This window comes from Eptesicus fuscus, chromosome 23 (genome assembly GCF_027574615.1).
Source record: "Eptesicus fuscus isolate TK198812 chromosome 23, DD_ASM_mEF_20220401, whole genome shotgun sequence".
NCBI classification, from domain to species: domain Eukaryota; kingdom Metazoa; phylum Chordata; class Mammalia; order Chiroptera; family Vespertilionidae; genus Eptesicus; species Eptesicus fuscus.
This window is the reverse complement of record NC_072495.1, coordinates 21,282,990-21,302,889: the sequence shown is the minus strand read 5'-3', so window position 1 is coordinate 21,302,889 and position 19,900 is coordinate 21,282,990. Positions and strand designations below refer to the sequence as shown.

The following is a 19,900-nucleotide window of genomic DNA, read 5'->3' as shown; positions in this document are numbered from 1 at the left end:
GCCTCCCCAGCCCCCCACCCCAGCAAATTTCCCACCCAATGCCCTTCCCCCACGCCCGGCCCGGCCTCGCCCCCATCCTACTCCCCAGGTGCCACTTCCCTGTCGCGACAGCCCCTTACCCCCCACCCCCTCCTTCTGTCGGCCCTTTCCTCCTCTACCCTGGCTCTGCCCGCTCCCTCGGCCACTCAGACCTCCCAGTCGGTGGGCACCGCCCTCCTTACCATGAAAAGTCGGAGGACGCCGGAGTCTCCAAACCTGGACTGAAAGAGGCAGGAAACACCCAGCTCGCGTGAGCCAGGGGCGGAGGCGGGGCCGGGGCGGGAACTTCCGCTGTTTATACCTCACTTCCGCCCCGCAGTGGGCGCTTTCTTAAAGGATCCGCTGTACTCCTAGACATTGGCCGCATTCCTTCCAACATGCCTGGCTGGAATAGGTTGCATCTCCCCTCTGCTGGGTCCGGCACTGAACCCGTTCCTGAATGCTCCACTTTTTCAGCCTCCAGAGAGGAGAAAGAGATTCAGGGAGGTTGTCATTCCCGGGTGGAGAAGCTCTCCGGAACTGTCGTTGGCCGGAACTGGATAGTTGTTTCCCGACGGAGCTCGGAGAAAGAACACCCCGGGGCAAGATGGTGGTGGAGTCTCGATCGCTGCCCCGGGTCCGGCAAAGCTCAGGGGTATTGGGCTGAGGCGACAGTAGCTGCGGCTCCGATCCCGAGCGCGGGGGCCTCGAGCGGATAAAGGTCTGCGGCCTGCGAGTAGCGAGTGGGATCAGGATCGTGGGATCAGGCTGGTGGGGCCGGGGGCTTTAAGGGAGGTTAACCCTGGGGCAGGGTCCCCGCCTCTCTTGTCGGAGGGGCAGGTGCTAGCGGCTGGCTTATCGCTTTTCATTTGTGAGGCCTTTATAAACGTACTAACGCTGGGATGAAAAATATTTGTTATTGTGGCTGATGCCAAGGAAAGACCCCGGGTCTTAGGAGTCACTGAAACCCGAATTCGGATCCTATTTTCTCGCTGTGTGACCTTGGGTGAGTTCTTCACCTCTCTGAGCCTCAGTTTCCTCCGCTGTGAAATGGCGTGATTAGCTCGTTTCACAGAGGATACTGTATAATGGAAGTTTTAGTGCCGTGCCAGACACTCAGCTGTCAAAAAAGGCAGCTGGAGTTAGTGCTATCAGTAAAGAAAAGCTTGTTCGAAATTGGACTCTTAACTTAGCCGCGTGGGCAGCTTTGCGTTCTCAGCTTTTCTTTGCTGTTCTGTGAGTCGGGGACTCTCTGGGTCTTGTGTGTTTCATTTACAAATAATTGCTTTGGAGTTGGATCTGAGTTCAAATTCAGGAGCCTAGCGACCCCTGACAAGTCCTGCCCCTTCTCTACATTTCATTTTCTCCCCGTGAAGGTGAGATTGAAAACAGCACGCAGCTAGGTTGTGGTGGTCATTAGACCTGGCTGCCCAGCTCCTCCCACCGTCGAGGCAGAATCCTTCAGGGCTCCGTCAGCAGCTGGTATTTATGGCGCCTCACCCTTGAACAATACTCTTTGGAGTCTCGTGCTCTTTCATAGTTCCCCATGAACTTGGCCTGATCCAGAGAAGACTGATTTTGAGCAGGTCCCGTGGGAATACTGAAGTAAAGGAGAGTCTGAGTTCTGTCTCTTCTTATTAAAATAGTGGCTGTGACCCTTACTGATGGTCTAACCTGGGCATTGGGGGATACTAAACGATCTCACAGGGGTGCTGTTTTATTAGAGGAGACCACTTAGGAAGGACTTGGCCCTAGTGGGTGCTCAAGCAACATGTTTTCTTTTTGCTTTTCATGTGATCTTGATGATCACCAACCTCTTGTCTCCTAATCATCCCACCTATATCACTCTTGTTTTCCTAACTGGATTGTAAGCTGCTTAAGGACAAAACAGTTAGCTCATTTTTATGCTATTTGTTCCCAGATGCTTTTATTAATATTTTCTCATTTAATGCTAATGACAGTGTCATGATGACTAAATTGAGGTATCAGAAGGGTAGATGTTTCATTTAACCTTAATTTAAACCTTTCGGCAACCCTAGGAAGTAGATATGTTACTATTATTACTCCCAATTTACAGATAAGGAAACTGAGGCCTAAGGAGGGTAAGGAACTTGGCAAATGAGGTAGAATCAGAACTAAAAAGAACCAAGGACTACTTTGTCCGATCCAAAGCTTTTTCTGTTACACACAGCCTTTTCTTTGATTCTCAATGGCATTTGCCAGCGTAAGCACCTAATAAATACTTCATAATGTGTTTTGATTGATGAATTATAGTAGACAATATAGGTGGAGTAGGTGAATAAGAAAGAACGAGAAAAACTGCAAAGTATAGGGTATCATATGTTGTAAACAGAAACCAACATATAACATTGCTGAGGGGATGGTCTCAAGGAAGGGATCTTATCCTGAGCGGCCCCTGGGAGAAGTGAAAGTTTGAGATCCAGCAGGTCCTCAAATAACATCGTTTTGTTTAATGTCGTTTCATTGTAACATTGATGAGATGCCATAGGAACTTAACTCTTGTTTATATCAATTAGCCTGTGGGAAAATTGGTTTCATTATATGTCATTTTGCCCCAGTTCCAATAACTTACAGACCAGCAGTTCTCAACCTGTGGGTCGCGACCCCTTTGGGGATCGAACGACCCTTTCACAGGGGTCGCCTAAGACCATCGGAAAACACAGACATTTACATTATGATTCATTAACAGTAGCAAAATTACAGTTATGAAGTAGCAACAAAAATAATTTTATGGTCGGGGGTCACCACAACATGAGGAACTGTATTAAAGGGTCGCGGCATTAGGAAGGTTGAGAACCACTGCTATAGACGATGTTAACCAAGGACTTGCTATAGTCTGACAGGCACTTAGTCACAGTTTGTGTGCAGCCTCCTATTTTTCCATTAGGATTAGGCTCCCTCTTCTCCTGCGCTTTCTCCCCCTCCCCCACGTATGAGGGACTGTCTACATGTTAAGGAAAGCACATAACCACTGTGCTCCTGGCTTGGGCCCAGCTCCTTGGCAGCTCTCAGGAGCTTGAAGCTATTACCCAATCTGAACAGGGCCAGGGGCTCATTGCCCACGTGACCAGACTGGTGAATCTTAGCGTACCCAGTCCTGTCTAATGGATGAGGAATGTAAGGGTCCCAACATTATGTCCCACCCCAAGAACCTTAGTGACAGAAGACTAAAAACAACAACAACAACAAAATAAACAACAAGAAAAACTTTGTGTCTATAAAAATAATACATTAGCCCTGGCCGGGTGGCTCAGTTGGTTTGAGTGTCCTATACACCGAAAGGTTGTAGGTGCATTCTGGGTCAGGTTGGGGGTTTGATCCCTGGTCGGGGCGCATATGGGAGGCAACCAATCGATGTTTCTCTCCCTCTCGCTTCCTCTCTCTCCCACTTCTCCCTCTCCTTCCCTCTTCCTTGCTCTGCTTTTCTCTCCCCATCTCCCTTCCTCCCTCTCTAAAAATCAATAAACATATCCTCGGGTGAGGATTTAAATTTTTTTTTAAAAAACAGTAATAATAAATACATTAGACTTACTATGCTCTGTCAGCCACCTCAGTAGGTACTTGATGTACATCATCTCATTTAGTCCTCATGCTTGGCCTCTGAGCTAATCCATGGAGGAAGGCAGGCTCTGAGACATCACCCGACAGCACATGGCAGAGCGAGGGAGTGCCTCTCGGTACCATGCTGCTTCGCCATGCGCCTTCTGTAGAAAACCTAGAAAACAGACCCAGTAAAGAAGCAAAACTTCCCACAATGCCATGCTCTCAAAACAACCACTCTTACGTAACATTCTGGTATATCCTCCCCCCCCCCCCCCCCCCCCAGTTTTTTCTCTGTGTGCATTTTTCTTTTTCATGTAATTGGAATCATACTGGTCCACACAATTTCTTAGGCATAAATAGTTTTCCTTTTTTTAAAAATATATTTTATTGATTTTTTACAGAGAGGAAGGGAGAGGGATAGAGAGTTAGAAACATGGATGAGAGAAACATCGATCAGCTGCCTCCTGCACACCTCCCACTGGAGATGTGCTCGCAACCAAGGTACATGCCCTTGACCGGAATCGAACCTGGGACCCTTCAGTCCACAGGCTGACGCTCTATCCACTGAGCCAAACTGATTAGGGCAATAGTTTTCAATGTTGTTAAAAACGTCAAACATTATTTTCAGTGGTTTTTTAATATTCTGTCCCTTATGTTATTCTTGCTTACATCACCATGCATGTAAAGTTTTAATTCACTAACTTCTTTGGGATTATAGTTGACCTTTGAACAACACAGGGGTTGGGGCACTGACATCCCGCCTCCACGCAGTTGAAAATCCATGTATAACTTTTGATTCCCCCAAAACTGAACTACTAATGGCCTACTAGTCACTGGAAACCTTACTGATGATATAAACAATCAATTAACACATTTTTATATGTTAACATATAATGTACGGTAGTCCCTACAATGAAGTAAGCCAGAGAAAAAAAATGTTAAGAAAATCATAAGAGGAAATACATTTACCGTATTAATTGGAAAAAAATCCATGTTTCAGTGGACCCATGCAGTTCAAACCCATGTTGTTCAAGGGCCAACTGTATTTTCAACCAGTTCCCTTTAACGGTGAGGACTGTGGAGCTAAAGTTTAACATTTAGACCAGACATTAACTACAGAGAACACAGTGTTGTTTTTTAAACCAGAGGCACTGAATGTATTACTTCTACTCGGTGAGGAAGATGTAGGACGCCCTGCCTATAAAACTTAACCCTAAGTCTGGATTTCTTTTCTTCTGCTTCTGCCAGCGAGGACAAGCTCCTCTGAAGTGAGAAGCTGCCCGTGGCCGTGAGTCCCCTGCGAGGTCACTGATGAGTACTCGGCATTTCTGCGACACAGGCAGGTCCTCAGGTGAGCTCTCGGGACTTCCACTGCGGGGGCCGAAAGAGTGAATGATTCAGAAGCCCTCCTTCCCTCCAGTCGTCTTACTCTCCCTGCTATGGCGGACGTGGTTCATTTGTTCTGAGAATTACTGATGAGCCATACACGCGTTGGAAAAGACTTGTTGTTTAACAGATGTGAAGCAGTGTTGAAAAGGGGACACACAGGTCCCTCGGTATGTCGACATGGGAGGAGTCTCCCGTGACCCTTTCATTCTTGATGATGTTTTCATGTGGGTGCTGCTGTGAGTGAAGTAACCTAGTAAAGAGCTTGTCTTCTAGAAGTCTGGATTTATAATAATTTATTTCAGTGCTTTTGTCAGCTGGGCTGATTACATATTTTGGACAGAGTGACAAAGTTATCAAGCATCTAAAGAAATCATCTTAATACAGGAGGTTCCAGGGACCAGTACTCTGTGCTCTAGGCTGCTAGCCAAAGCCATCCCTATGGGAAAAGAGTTATTGGTGATTGAGATAAAAATGGGTAGCCCTGGCCAGGTGGCTCAGTTGGTTGGAGCGTCGTCCCTTGCACGAAAAGGTTGTGGGTTCGATTCCCAGTCAGGGCACATACCTGGGTTGTGGGTTCCATCTCTGGTCAGGGCACATGTGGGAGTCAAGTGAATGATGTTTCTCTCTCACATTGATGTTTCTCTCTCCTGTCCTCTCTCTCTTAAAAAAAAAAAAATGTATCCTCGGGTGAGGATTAAAATAAAACAAGTGTAATGGGTAATTTAGAGCCTCTATCCAAAAGTACCAGCCAGCGATGGGAGAGGCTCTGCTCAAAAGCTTCATTGGTCCTTGGTGGAATGGGATCAGTAGGACAAAGGAACAAGTTACACATGAAACAAAATGTATTCATTTTAATGGATTGTCTTGCATTCTGAAATCATGTACCTTTGGCTTTTTGTTAAAACGATCCTTTAAAAAATGAAACACTTTTTTAGTGCTGGCACAAGGTAGGTACCAGTAAATATCTGTTGAATGAAAGGATGAATAAAAATAACAGCGATGGTAAATATTCACATTTGGTTTTTCCCTCTAGTCTTGACTTGGCAAAATAAAAGTGGACTGCTTGGTGTTGGCTTCCCAAGTATCGTGGACTGCTCCAAAGAATTCAAATATCTAGGGACCCTTGACTTAGAGGATGCATGGCTTGCATTAGAAGTTTACGGATGGCATTGAGTCGTGCTTTGTTCATTCATTAAACAATTACAGAACCCATGCCCTATGCCAGGCGCTGTGCATTCTCTCTCAAGAAAATGTAATTATTTAATACAGGAAGAAGCACTGCTGCTCTGGCGAGCTGCATGAAAAGAGCCGATAGGAATTGGGACTTGTGCCAGGAGAGCTGTTAGCACTTTGGAAGGTGGCGGAGGGCCCTGAGTAGCTAGCTCTCTGCTGCTGCCCACACCCCCGCCCACCCTTTGCTCTTGAACCCCTTTCTGTGTGTGTTTCTCAAACAGTGATCTACACCAACGGCTCGCCATTTTCCTTGCAGGGTTTGTGCAAGTTTGCAAACATGTTCACCGTTTCCCAGACCTCGAGAGCATGGTTCATCGATAGAGCCCGTCAGGCTCGAGAGGAAAGGCTTGTGCAGAAGGAGCGGGAGCGGGCGGCCATCGGGATTCAGGCCCGCGTGCGGAGTTTTCTCTGTCGGAGGCGACTACAGAGGGAAATCAGGTGGGTGCCAGGAACTCCTCTTGCTCCCAAGTAATCACAAGAAAAGAAGGCATCTTCTCCACCAGTTCTGAAAAAGCCTTCCGGCTGCTGGGAGCTCCTAATGAAAAAAATTTGTTTTTTTGTTTTTTTTACCCTTCCCTCCCTTAGGAGAGAGATCGATGAGTTTTTTAAAGCAGATGACGCTGGGTCCAGTAGAAGAAGTGCACTTTGTATTTTTAAGATTGCCAGGAAGCTGCTGTTCTTGTTCAGAATGAAAGAGGATAACGAGGTAAAATAACAACAGCAAACATACATCGTCCTTTCTGCCTGCCAGGTCTTTTATAAACACGAAGGCATCCCGTCCTATGGCAGCTCTCTGGGATAGCAGCTCTCTGCCCCTCCCACATCCTGCCCTTTTGTCTTCTTGGGGCCTGATTTGCAGGGATTACTGCCCAGTGCTTCTCGACCTCCTCACAAATCGACTCCTTTTCTCACTGACTATTAAGAGCACTTGTTGGATTCAAATGCATACAGGGGCCAGGCAGGTTAGGTGAAAGAAGCCATTGATGAGATAAAACATACGTCAAAATACATGGTAACTCACAGTGGTGGCGAGGACCTCAGAGGGAGCGAGGGGGTCTGTGGCATGCCCAGCCAGAGGGCACGGCCTCTCCTCCTCTTCAGCCTGTGGTGGACCCTGATTTTTTTTAAAGAGATGCTGGACTTCCTTATGCTCAGTTTTCTCATTTGTAAGAATTGGTAGCTAATTTCAAATTTTTTTTTAGATCCTGCAAACCAAACAAAACATACTGGTTGTACCTTTGGGATTAGAATTAGCCCAGAAAATACAATTTCAGGAATCAGTTATCTGTAATAGTACTAACAATACATTGAGGAATGCCTCTGGTGATCAGGGTTACCATTCATTGTTGCTAAGTCTCACCTCGTGGCAGGCCATCTGGTAGGCACTGGGGCTCCAGAAGGAAACAAGATGGGCGAGGTCTTGAGAGGGAGGAGCACACTGGCAGTGAGCACACGTCACGTAGGTGAGGACCACGTAGGTGAGGACCGGCAGGGGCAGTGAGGCGACCTCGGTTACAGAGGAGGAAGCGGTAGTTCAGAGTGATGGGGCGGCCGCCCAGGACCACACCACTTTTAAGGATGGGTCCAGGGTTGGGATTGCCACAGTGTAGTCTGGTTTTCAGCTTCCACTTTTCTTCCTTTTGCATTTCAAGATAAAAAATGATACAACAGTCTGTGAGGCAAAAGTCAGTGTCCATGATGCTTACGGAATGGCAAACGGGAGAGCAGGATTTAGGAGACAGCTGCTAGTCCACAGGGGTCCACGCCCAGTGTGCCAGTTGAGTTTGTTTTTCAAAAGGAGCGCCAAGCTGGATTTTACCAGTTTCTAAAGGAAATGTAGGGCTCATCGAGTCAGTGGGCCCCAGTTTGAGAGCCTTTCTTTACATGCCAGGTGCCCACCAAACATTTGCTTCTTTCCCATTTTTATTAGTTGCGGAAGTTTATGACCCCCATTCTGCCTCTTTGCAGAGATTTGAAAAGTTGTGTCGCTGCATCCTGAGCAGTATGGATGCTGAGAATGAACCCAAGGTGAGTGGGATGGGTTCGGGGTTAAAATAAGCCTTATTGGCTGCTTATCTGTCCATTGACTCTCATCGCCTTATCTGGCACTGGCCAGTAGCTAGAACATATGTAATCTGATCCCTGTAACTGCCCATTACATTTCTCTTTCTCCTGCTGGTAGGTGTGGTATGTGTCCCTGGCTCTTTCCAAGGATCTCACCCTCTTATGGATTAAACAGATCAAGGACATTCTGTGGCATTGCTGTGAGTTTCTTGAGCAGCTCAAGGTAAAATGAAACTCGATAAATGTATCCTTCCCATCTGGGGCCTTTAGGATGTAGTTTCTGAGCAGAGGCTTGGCAAGGACTCGGGTAGCAGCTGAGCGATGGTGTGAATGTCAGCAGAGTTCCCAGGGATCCATTCCCAGCCATCCTGCTTGAGGCATCGGTGAATGGCTCTCGTGGCCTTGCCCAGGCAGTGAGCCACAACCCGCCTGTCAGGTGAGGGAGGCATTATGGCACATAGCAGTGGTCTTTCTATTGTCTGCTTTGTGCTCCTGCCTTCCACAACGGATTTCTCTTTGAGAAGAGACACTTCTGCTTTGAAAAAAAAAAATTTAAGTTCATGCAGAGAAACACACATTAGGAGAAAAGAACACCAGATCTGGAGCCAGGAATATCTAAATGTAGTCCTGAATCTGCTGCTGATTTTCGTGTGGCCTTGAGCAAGTCACTTCCCCCCTCTCATTCTCTGAGAGCTCCGGGGTTTCAACTAGACGGTCTCCAGGGTCCCTTGTGGTGCACATGCTAAGTTTCTGAGGCTAAACAGGAATCAGGCCTTTCCCCAGCCTGCTCTTGTGAAACCGTGTATACCAACAGCCAGTATTACAGTTATCTTTGTGCTGGGCGCTGCTCTTAGTGCTTTATGCACATGAATTGTTTATTCCTTACAACAGCCATACTATCCCTAGTCAACAGATGAGCAGTCCGAGGCACAGAAAAGTTAAGAAACTTGCCCAAGGTCACAGAGCTAGGAAGTGGTAAAGGCAGAAGTCTGAACCCAGGGTCCCTGGTATGCTCAGCTGCATTTCCACTCTGTTGCTCCAGGGAACGCCCGAACATACACATGCTCCTAATGCATGCAAAACCCGCAGGCCAGCGCTGGTCACCTTGCTTCCCAGGATGCTCAGTGCTCCATTCCGGGAGTACGTAGATTCCGTAGGCAATCCCTCGTGGGTCAAAATCCCTGTCGTTTAACTCCTGACAGTGGTCATCCCCTAAGAGACAAAGAAAAAGAATACTTAAGTATAACCTGACTCACTACTCAGCAAAGTTGCAGAACGGTTGCTTCACTGTCTGGGACCGGTGGACGTGTGTTAACCTTCCTCTTCATTGTTTCCAGCCTGAAATCCTACAAGACTCCAGACTCGTCACGCTGTACCTCACGATGCTCGTCACCTTCACAGACACTTCAACATGGAAAATTCTCCGGGGAAAAGGTCTGTGGGGCTTTTCAAAGTCTGTCCTAAGTAGCAGAGCTCGGGCACCTTTTCTACTTTGTAAGAAGCACTTTTGCCGTCACCAGCCCCAGGGGAGGCACTCGTGAAGCCTTGTCGTTTCATTTGGCGAATCATTCGGCAGCCAGTAATTCTCTTTTGGCCATAAAATGTGCACTGTAATGCTGCCTCCTTCCCGGAATATTATGCTTAGCTTTAAGTTTTTCATACAGTCACTTCATCCATCTGTTCAGCAAAGAGCCTACTGTGTGCCATGTGCTGTGCAGGCACTGGAGGTACAGAGGCGGCCACTGGCCTTCAGGGCTCTACCTGCTGAGCTGCAGCTCACAGAACTTAGAGGCTGGTGGGGAGACGGGCATTAAAGAGAAGTCACATGCAATCCTCCGTCGCGACAATAGTGTGAGAAGTGTGGCGCTCAGGAGGAAGAGAAATGCGAGTTTAGTGGGGCAGGGACAGCCCTGCCCTGCTCTGTCGGGGCTCAGGCCTTCCTGCAGAAGTGACAACTGAGCTCAGAGCTGGGGGGAGAGTCAGAGTCACCGAGTGAAGAGGGACAAAGCTCCGAAAGCCGAGGAGACTGTATGCAGAGGCCCCAGGCAGGAAGGAGGGTTTATTTTAAGGCATTATCCTGGATTCTGGGGAAGATTTAAAATACGGTGAGTCCTGGGCCCTGCCAGGAGCTTGTCTCTTGTTGGAGAGGAGGCAGCCACAGGGCACAGAAAGTTCCAGGCCCTCGGAGGGAAATGGAAAAGTGCTCTGGAGCTCAAGGCTGGACCCTTACTGCTGGCTGGGGGCGTGCGGGGCCCCATCACCTGAGAGGCAACACTGGAGCCAGGCCTTCCGGGAGAGAGAACTCGGATATGCCACATCTCTGTGGACTCTGGTCCCAGACCCAGGGGAAGCGGGAAGGCAGGCCAGGGAGCATCTCGCTGCCTGCGGCCCTAGCCTGAGGCCTGATTTTCTGTCCCACCTAAATAGTTCCTCTTGCGGCCAGAGATTTGTTGGGTTTCTTTCCTCAGTCTTTTTTCTTTACTTAGGTGAGAGTCTCCGACCAGCCATGAACCACATTTGTGCAAATATAATGGGACATCTCAACCAGCATGGACTTTACTCTGTGCTGCAGGTCTGTGCCCCATCCCCTAATGCAGTGATGGCGAACCTCTGACACGTGTGTCAGCACTAAATATTTAGTTTTTGGTTTATTAAATACAATTATATATAACAATTATACATTTATGTTATTTAAACTATAAATATCGCGAAATAATGTTTTTTCCTCAAAGTGACACACTACCCGAGTTATGCTCAGTTTTTAGGCGAAGTTTGACATACCAAGCTCAAAAGGTTGCCCATCACTGCCCTAATGTGTGACCTCCTCCTGTAATTGGTGACCTCACTCTCCACACCTGAACTTGGTATTATATGTTTGGTTTTGGCACATCTGGCGCCCTCCTCGCAGAAATCCTTTGCAGAAAGAGTTTAATGCTCAGTGTCCTCTCCTACCTTCCTCGGCCTGGGTCACTGTGGTTTGTGTAAAGGGGGGCGGTGGCCCCAGGATCCCTTCAAGGCGCTCTATCTTTGGCTACAGGTGTAATCCGGTCACTTGAAATTGAAACGGGGGGAGGAGGCCTCAGGCTTGTTCCCTCTGGCTCCTTCTAGGTTGGTGTCTGGAATTAACTTCCTGGCTCTGTCCTCAAACAGCCTTCTGTCCACACTGCACCTTTTGTGCCAGCCCATATAGCCAGGAACGGTCAGAAGGCGAATTGGTGTTTAGAATTCCTGAGAAGTAGCACTGATTCAGCCATGGGCTCTGTCCTGATGTGGCTCCATTTGCTCCTCACACAGGCGACATTGTCCATAGGTCCTCCCAGTGCGAATGGGTCCACCTGACACCATAACTCGGAACTGCTTCTGAAATCTAGCCTGTCTTGCAGTTTTAAGTCTGGTCTTTGTATCAGCTGTTAATTTCTTTTAACTGTTCATTATTTTAAAAATTAAACATATCATTTAAAGGTGAAGGGGTGGTATTAATGAACCTCCATCCCATTACTTTTCTCTCCCCTCATTTTTTAAAAACATTCCAATATAGTTTTTTATCCGAGGCACTCATTTTACTTTTATGCTTCTTTTTTTATGAACAAATGAATACAAAGTTGGCATCATCCCCTGACCAGTTAAAATGTTCTTTCCAGATACTGTTAACCCGGGGCCTGGCCAGACCCCGGCCTTGTCTGTCCAAAGGCACTCTGACCGCGGCCTTTTCTCTGGCGTTGCGGTAAGTAGGAAACGGACTTGCTTCTGAAGGGCCGCACGTTGTTTTAAGGCGTCTACACATTTTAACTGACTCCTCACCACATTCTCTTACTCCATCTTATAGATGAGGAAGCGAAGGCCCCGAGGGTAAGCCACTTGTCCTTGGTCACAGCAGCGAGTGGCAGGGCCAAGAATTAAAAACTCAGGCCATACGACTCCAGAGCCCACACTCATCACTCCTTATTCTTTAAACTTGCTTCACACATTGGGCACAGTCCTGTACTCTAATACAATGTATGTTTCTTTAAGTAACGGTACATGGGAACCTTCCCAAGCTCGTCCTGCTCCTTTCATTAGCTGGGACCCTGTTTACCTGGTACATGAACCGCTGGCCCTGGTTTCTGCCTGTGCCTCTCCAGCTCCTTGATTGCGGCACCAGCTCTGTTGGCTGAGACTATGCATTAAACTCTGTTTACCCCCTCCCCTGCTGCGCTTAACATATGGATGCGTGCCCTGTTCAGTGTATCACTGGCAGTGCATTTGTAGAATTTGTCACCCAAGGGGACTTAAGTACAACAATTACAAGTAGACTAAAGAAAGATTTTGATGACATCATGTCAGTGAAACTTCAAAACTGATTTTTCACAGCTCTGTCACATGACTGTACTGTCACTGACTCAGCCTTCCCTTAGTGGGTGTCCCCATCATGGGAAGCATAATTTCAAGGGGTTTGGGGGGAGTTGGTAACCTCTCTGAGTATGGTGATGTGTCTGTGTCCAGCCCTGTGATTGCTGCCCAGTTTTCAGACAATCTGCTTCGGCCATTCCTCATCCACATCATGTCTGTGCCAGCTCTTGTGACTCATCTCAGCATAGTGACCCCTGAGGTACGTGGGCTCCGAGTTCCCCCATTCCATATTTTATTTCCTTAGAAATTAGAGCGTAAACTGTTTTCTCTGTTAATTCCCACCTCTTCCCTGATTTTTCTTCCACATCAGTAGCCCCTGTCGACACACTATTGTTAGCAGCCCAAAGAAAGAGGTTCTCGTGTTTGTTCATCTTCTTGGCGATCAGTAGCATGTTTGGCTCCTGGGGGGTGACCTGCAGGGGTCAAGTTCATGCTCCCATGGGAACTTCTTCTGTCGGCTTCCCCTTTGACAGTCTGTAATTGTTTGCAGCGCCTCACTGTGGTAGAATCTCATGACATGCTTCGTAAGTTCATCACATATTTAAGAGCTAAAGATCGATGCCGCGATGTCTGTGAGAGTTTAGAAGGATGCCATACGCTGTGTCTTATGGGTGAGTAGCTGAGGCTGGATGTGATTGTGTCCTGGGCATCGGGAAAACCCCAAGTGGTTTGCTTTTCACCTTTCTGGAGATGAAGAGCTGTCTTTATTAATGATTAGAAGTGTTCACAATAGAAAACATGTAACCAGATAGACAGTTAAACTAGACATGTAAAATTGAAAATCACATGGGAAATAGATCCAACTTGGTAAACTGGTTGAGTGAGTGTAAGTGAATGTTAAATTTTAGCACTTAGCTTCCTGGCAGCCAAGGGAAAATGGAAAACGTGATGAATGGCCTGGATAATTCTCACGTTGGACGAAGGGAGGGTTTGGCTTAGAGTAAGGCCTGCATCATCTGCTTTACTGTTTTCATTGTAGATGAAAGGGTTTGTGGATAGAAGCATTGGAAAACTGCAGACGTACATAATCCTCAGTGCCTAACATAGAAAAAGGTTCTTAAGGCCAAATTTTAGGGGAGTCCTCACACAAGGCATGTTAAATAACTGGTTAACTTTGAGTAACAGTGACTTCCCTGGAAATTCAGATATTCTTCAAAAAGGTCATTTCTCACGTTACCTTTGTTTTTAAAATCTTAGCGTAATAGTAAAATGTCATACTAGCTAATGTCACATCCCTGTGTGCCAGACATTCTACATGTCAGTCCATACAGTCTTCACATCGAAATGGGGATTGTTATTCCAGTCTTACAGATGAGGAGATAGGATGGGAGAGGTGGGGTGAGGGTCACACCTGGCCTGGGGCAGAGCCAGGATGGGAAGCCAGGCCAGCCTAGGTCTCAGCCCTGCACCCCCTGCAGCCCAGCCCTGACAAGTGCCCTCCCCGTATAATTCTTCCTGCACAGAGACGGGGCTGCCTGAGCCCCAGGCAGAGAGCGGACCTCGAGGTGATGAAGCGTGTCTGTCTGGGCCCCGAGCCCTCAGCCTTATCTCTTTGCAGGCAACCTCCTGCACCTGGGCTCCCTCAGCCCCCGAGTGCTGGAGGAGGAGACGGATGGGTTTGTGAGTTTGCTCACGCAGATGCTGTGCTACTGTCAGAAGTACGTGACCCAGAAGAAATCCAACCTGACCCACTGGCACCCCGTCCTTGGCTGGTTCTCCCAGTCGGTGGACTATGGGTGAGTCCCGGGGCAAAGCCCGGTCCTTCCTGCCTCCCCCGCCTCTCCCTTCTTTCTTCATTTTAGCTTATGTTGTTTATTTCCTGTTGTAAATGTCATATGTAGTCATTGTGTGAGTATAGGTAAGAACGTAAGAATAAAAATCATCTCCTAAGACAACCTGTGTGCACTTCCGTTCAGTCTACGTCCTACCAGTTTTTTCACAAAAATGGGATCGTATTAATTTGTATTTTGTTCTTTTCATTTAGTAAATTATAAGCAATATCTATTAATATTAACTTTCCTTCTTCAATGTCATTTTATTGATTGCCTAGATTGCCATATTTTGGGGAAACTAAAATAAGGTACATGATTCAAAGGGAATAGATGTCACTCCACATATTTTTCAGGAGGTGGAATATAAATGTTAATGTTTTTAATCAAGAACTCAAAAATATTGTTTTAAAAAACACCTCTAGAAGACAGAGGTGACGTAAGGGTTGAAACAAGTGGGTCTCGGGACCTAAGGTGGTGTGCTACTCAGCTGTTTTCCTTCCCATGTCTGCCTGAGGCCTGGGGTCCCTGCCGGGGGCTCTTGAGGGAGAAAACTGAGGGCCAGGGAAGGACATCCCCGCTTTTCTCCCTTTTCCTTGTGCCTGAGTGGCATCCAGTTAAAAAGACTATTTACCAACTGCCGACCAGAGCGCTGCCCCAGACCGAAGAGGATGGAGGGGCCTGTGTGTTGGGCATCGGGATGTTGTGGGCAGAGGGTGGGCAGACTAGCACCAGGTGAACAGCCTGGGCTCAGCTGCACCCGTTCTCTGGGGGCACCTTGTCACTTCACCTCATTTTTCTCATCTGCAATATGGGGTACAGGTGTGTCAAAGGGTTGAGGGACATAAAGCGTGTCAGAGCCTCCTGCAGGCCTGGCCCATGCTCAGTGGGTGGTGGCCGTTACCACTGTGATGCTGGGAGGCATTTAGGGTCTGGCGCAGGGAGGTGATGAAGGCGGGTTTCAGGATGAGTGATGCTGGGGTGCGGTGTGGAGTGGAGAAGGGAGCAATCGAAGGCAGGGAGACTCTTAGGAGGCTGGAGGGTTAGCGGGGTGAGGCCAGGCCTGCAGCTGGCTGTGAACAGGACAAGACAGCGGTGTGAGATGGCTTGTCCACTGAGAGGTAAACAGGATGGAATCGGGGTGAAGGCAGATAAAGGGCGTCTGGGAGGCGCTGTGACGTGGAGCGTGGGGACCGAGGGAGAGCAGTAGTGCTGTTGGCAGCACAGGAAGTCTGGGTGGAGCGCCAGGGAAGATAAAGGGCAGTGCCTTCCACATCAGGCCTCAGCAGCAGTTTGTGGATCCCCTTTCTAAAGTATCTTATTGACTGTTGAGTGGCAGGTCCTGCTACACCTCCCAGTGCAAGGCCCCTTAGGGAACCGCGGGGGCTCCCCCTGGCCCTCCGCCGGGTGGACCCGACACCCTGGTCTCCTTCTGTCTCCCAGCCTCAACGAGTCGATGCCCTTGATCACCAAGCAGCTGCAGTTCCTGTGGGGGGTGCCTGTGATCCGGATCTTCTTCAGTGACATCCTGAGCAAGAAGCTGCTGGAGAACCAGGAGCCGGCGGCCCACGTGCAGCCGGCCTCCCCGCAGAACGTGCTTCCCGTGAAGAGTGAGTGGCTGGAGCAGGCCCGGCCGGGGCTGCGCGGGGCTGAGGTGCAGCTCTGAGTGTCCCGGGGCACCTGCCCGCTCTGTTCCTGTGACCCCTCACCTCTCCCACTGATCTGGAAGCTGCTTAAGTCACTTTACATTTAGCACAACAGTGACAGTCCTTGGGAATAGAAAACAGGGACCTGGGGAACAGAAATGGGTGAACAAAGTCAAGGTCGTGTTCAGAGAACGTCCTCTGATAAAGGACCCGTGAGGGCCGCCAGGGTTTTCTCTGCACTTCCATTGGCTCTGAATTTCTAGTCGCCAAAATGAAGAGGGACTTGGGACCCTTTCTTCTCATAAATACGAGGGCCTGTTTCTTAGGGAAGTAGAGCTTTTCTGAGTTCGTAATCGTAAAGGAAATCTCCCACGTGGAGCGGCTGATGAAGGGGCCACTGGGTCACTGACTGGCTTCCAGCTCAGCAGTGTCCCCACTGCAGGGTCAGCAGTGGGTCCCGTGGAAAGGCTTCTTGGGGCCCATGCTGATGAACGAAGGAACTGCACACACTTCAGTGGAATGACCTGCTCGATTTCGAGGTGCGGGCGGCTTTTCCTCTGCCAGCCTGTGTGCTGCAAAGTCCCATCTTGCACCTGTCAGTGCGCATGGGCTCGGCGAATACAACTTCCGCAGGATATTCATGGGAAGCGTCAAAACAAGAGTACAGTGCAGCCCCAAGCTGAATATCTGTACGTGAGGTTGACGCCCCTTCTTCCATCTCAAAGCACAGGAAGTTGGGGATCCACCAGGCCTCCCTTTTCCCTCCTTCCCCCTAATATAGTCCTCGGAATTTTTACCTTTGTGGGTGCTGAAGTTAATGGTTCAGTAAAAGGATCCCTTGTAAGAATCGGATTTTCTGATTCGGAAGATGTCTTTGGGTTTTACCTAAAATCCTGTTGTTAATGTGCTTCCAGTTTATCCCAAGGAGATGACTGGAATCAGGCAGCAGCCCCACTGTCTGGCTGTGGCTGTAAAGTCGGAGCTTTACTGGAATGCTCTTCCTTTCGGGGTGGAACTTGGCAGATGCTGAACTTGGAACTTCCGCTCACACGTTCCTCTTCTCTCCGTGCCAGATCTCCTGAAGCGCGCGTTTCAGAAGTCTGCGTCGGTGCGGAACATCCTCAAGCCCGTCGGGGGCAAACGCGTGGACTCTGCGGAGGTGCAGAAGGTCTGCAACATCTGCGTCCTCTACCAGACCTCGCTGACCACTCTGACCCAGATCCGGCTGCAGATACTCACAGGTTTGCAGGCCCAGGGCCTCTTCTGGCTCACGTTTGGCCGACAGTTTTGCTTGGAACACTGGATTTCTTCTGGCGTCCTTGAAGGAGGGTATTTTTGAGCCATTCTTAGAGGCCGGGTAGTTGATCAGTTCAAACTAATCTCAGTCCTGGCATTTTCAGTTCTTTCCTGTGACTTGGCTATTCTCATTATGAAAGACTATTTGCTTTTATTTATTTATTTTTATTGTTTAAAGTATTACACATAGTAGTACATATATCTCCTTTTTCCCCCCATTGACCTTCCCCGAGCCTCCCCTACCTCCTGTTGCATAGGACTATTTGCTTTTAAAAAGTTACTTTTTAAAAAAATCCTCACTTGAGGATATTTTTCCATTGCTTTTTTAGAGAAAGTGGAAGGTAGGGAGGAAGGAAGAGAGAGAGAGACATCAATGTGAGAGACACATTGACCTGCCACTTTCCGCACTCGCCTGACCAGGGCTGGGGGATGAACCCGCAACTCCTTGGTTCCCAGGCCGGCGCTCTAACCACTGAGAACACTGGCCAGGGCAAAAAGTTACTTTTAAAAATATTTTAACAGAAAACTAAAAAAGACAGGGAAGCTGAAAAAATAAAGCTTAAGCCACTCTTAATCCCACAATCCAGACATGACTACCTGTGCCTGAGTGTGCTATTTGTATATATATTTAGATTGAAATATATAGTTTTGTCCTTTCCTTTCCATTAGTCACCTGAATACGCATTTTATCATGTCAGAAATTCTTCAGAAACCTCGCTTTCACAGGCTGCAGAATACATCACTGCATGGACATGACCACCATTGTCCTTTTTAGCTGAGCAAGGAGGAAAGTCCCCTCTGTGAGCACAGAGTTGGGCGTCGGGGGCTTTAAGTGGCAGTGCAGGAGCTGGAATGAACTGGTGTCATGAGGACAGAGGTCTGTAAGCCATGAAGCTGTTGACCACATAAAGGATTTGAACTTCTCTGCTGCATTTTACTTTTGTTTTAAATCATAAATTCTTGCTGCTTCTCCCTTTCACACTTATTTCTTCATCTTCACATGCTCACAGAGCACTGTGTATGCCAGGCACTGAGGGTGCAGAGGTGGAAAGAGCCAGGGTCTGTGTCCCCAAGGGGGTTATATCCTAGTGGGGAGACCAGGCATAAGATGGGGCTGTATGCAATGTCATGAAGGCCTATGGCGGTGGAGTAGTGAGTGACGATGCAGGCTTGGCCTGGAGGAGGGTTGACGGTTTGGCAGATGATTCTTTGTTGTGGAAGCCATTGTAGGGTTTCAGCAGCCTCCGGCCCCTACCCATAGGTGCCAGTAGCACCCTCTCCTTCTTCCTGGTTGTGACACCCATACCTGTCTCCAAACATTGCCAAGTGCCCCCCGAGGACAGCGGAACTGGGGTAGTGATGGATATGGAAGCAGGAGGATGTGTGATGTTTCAGAGGCGGGTTGGACTTGAGGGAGTGGGGCCTAACAGTTTCAAAGATGATGCCAGGCTTTTAGCCCAGTGACAGTGTGGGTGGTGCCATTTGCCGAGCGGGGGATGACCGGCTGGGGGCAGGGCTCCTGGGCTTGGAGAGTTCTGCCATCAGGAGGTTAAGATGTCCTCTGCTTACCCCGGGCCACTGTTCTTAGTGGTTAGTGTGTCAGCCCAAACACCGAAGGGTCGCAGGTTCGATTCCTGGTCAAGGGCACATAGCTGGATTGCAGGTTCAATCCCATGCGTGCAAGATAGTTTCAAGTAGGTATCGATAAACTACTGCCTGTGGGCCAAAGCCAACCCACTACTTGCTTTTATAAATAAAGTTTTATTGGAACAAAGCTACATCCATATTGTCTAATAGCCGCTTTTGTGCTATAATAGTTGCACTGAGTAGTTGTGACAGAGATTGGCCTACAGAGCCTAAAACACCGACTCTGGCCCTTTCCAGAAAGAAATTTGCTGATCTCTGATTTAAAACACACACTCGGAGTCAGACAGACCTGGGTTTTGCTCTTGGCTTTGACACTTCCTGGCTGTGTGATTTTGAGCCACTTAACCTCTCTGGCCTTCACTTTAGATAACATTGAGTTTCACACTGGAAAGGAGATCATGCATGTAAAGTACTTGGAATAGTGTCTGGCACATAGTAAGCACCCATTACATGTTAGCTCTTATTCTTCTCGTGGTGATAATGATTTTCTTGGTAACTGCACTTTCTCTCTCCCACACTGCATGTTCACTGGTAGGCGTGTTTGTCTCCCCGGTGGGTAAGGAAATAATGGACCAGCTGGAGCCCCCACCTGAAGCTTGGGTTTCTCTATCCTTTTCCAGGTCTCACTTACCTTGATGACCTGCTGCCCAAACTGTGGGCGTTTATCTGTGAGCTGGGGCCCCACGGAGGGCTAAAGCTCTTCTTGGAATGCCTCAACAATGACACTGAAGAGTCCAAGCAGCTCTTGGCCATGCTGATGCTGTTCTGTGACTGTTCCCGGCACCTCATCACGTAGGTTGACTGCTGCGGGCCTGAACGCCTTCCCTAGAATGCAGTGGCAGTAAGGAAGCAGTTATTGATGCGATTCCTGCTAAGGTTTGGGCC

At 48.4% G+C, this 19,900-nt stretch overlaps 2 protein-coding genes across 5 annotated transcripts in view; one reads left to right on the top strand and one right to left on the bottom strand.

Moving 5' to 3' along the window:
* KCTD10 (potassium channel tetramerization domain containing 10) overlaps positions 1–327 on the bottom strand; it is a 29,086-nt gene extending 28,759 nt beyond the window's left edge. For 3 of the 4 annotated variants that reach the window (XR_008555252.1, XM_054712458.1, XM_008142517.3), the window contains exon 1: positions 222–303. Coding sequence is in view for 3 of the 4 variants with exons in the window: in XM_054712458.1 (XP_054568433.1) it covers positions 222–224 (3 nt within the window). In the remaining variant the exon portion in view is untranslated. Of the gene's footprint in view, positions 1–221 lie in introns of all 4 variants that reach the window. The other variant, XM_028146862.2, reaches the window with a different exon arrangement.
* Positions 328–596: 269 nt separating this feature from the next.
* UBE3B (ubiquitin protein ligase E3B) overlaps positions 597–19,900 on the top strand; it is a 33,691-nt gene continuing 14,387 nt past the window's right edge. Inside the window, exons 1-15 of the mRNA XM_008142518.3 lie at positions 597–739; positions 4,831–4,933; positions 6,461–6,642; positions 6,790–6,910; positions 8,173–8,232; positions 8,387–8,491; positions 9,606–9,702; positions 10,755–10,840; positions 11,910–11,992; positions 12,751–12,856; positions 13,148–13,268; positions 14,216–14,393; positions 15,870–16,036; positions 17,146–17,313; positions 19,636–19,807. Of these exons, the coding sequence (XP_008140740.2) occupies positions 6,482–6,642; positions 6,790–6,910; positions 8,173–8,232; positions 8,387–8,491; positions 9,606–9,702; positions 10,755–10,840; positions 11,910–11,992; positions 12,751–12,856; positions 13,148–13,268; positions 14,216–14,393; positions 15,870–16,036; positions 17,146–17,313; positions 19,636–19,807 (1,625 nt within the window). The 5' untranslated portion in view covers positions 597–739; positions 4,831–4,933; positions 6,461–6,481. The remainder of the gene's footprint in view (positions 740–4,830; positions 4,934–6,460; positions 6,643–6,789; positions 6,911–8,172; positions 8,233–8,386; positions 8,492–9,605; positions 9,703–10,754; positions 10,841–11,909; positions 11,993–12,750; positions 12,857–13,147; positions 13,269–14,215; positions 14,394–15,869; positions 16,037–17,145; positions 17,314–19,635; positions 19,808–19,900) is intronic.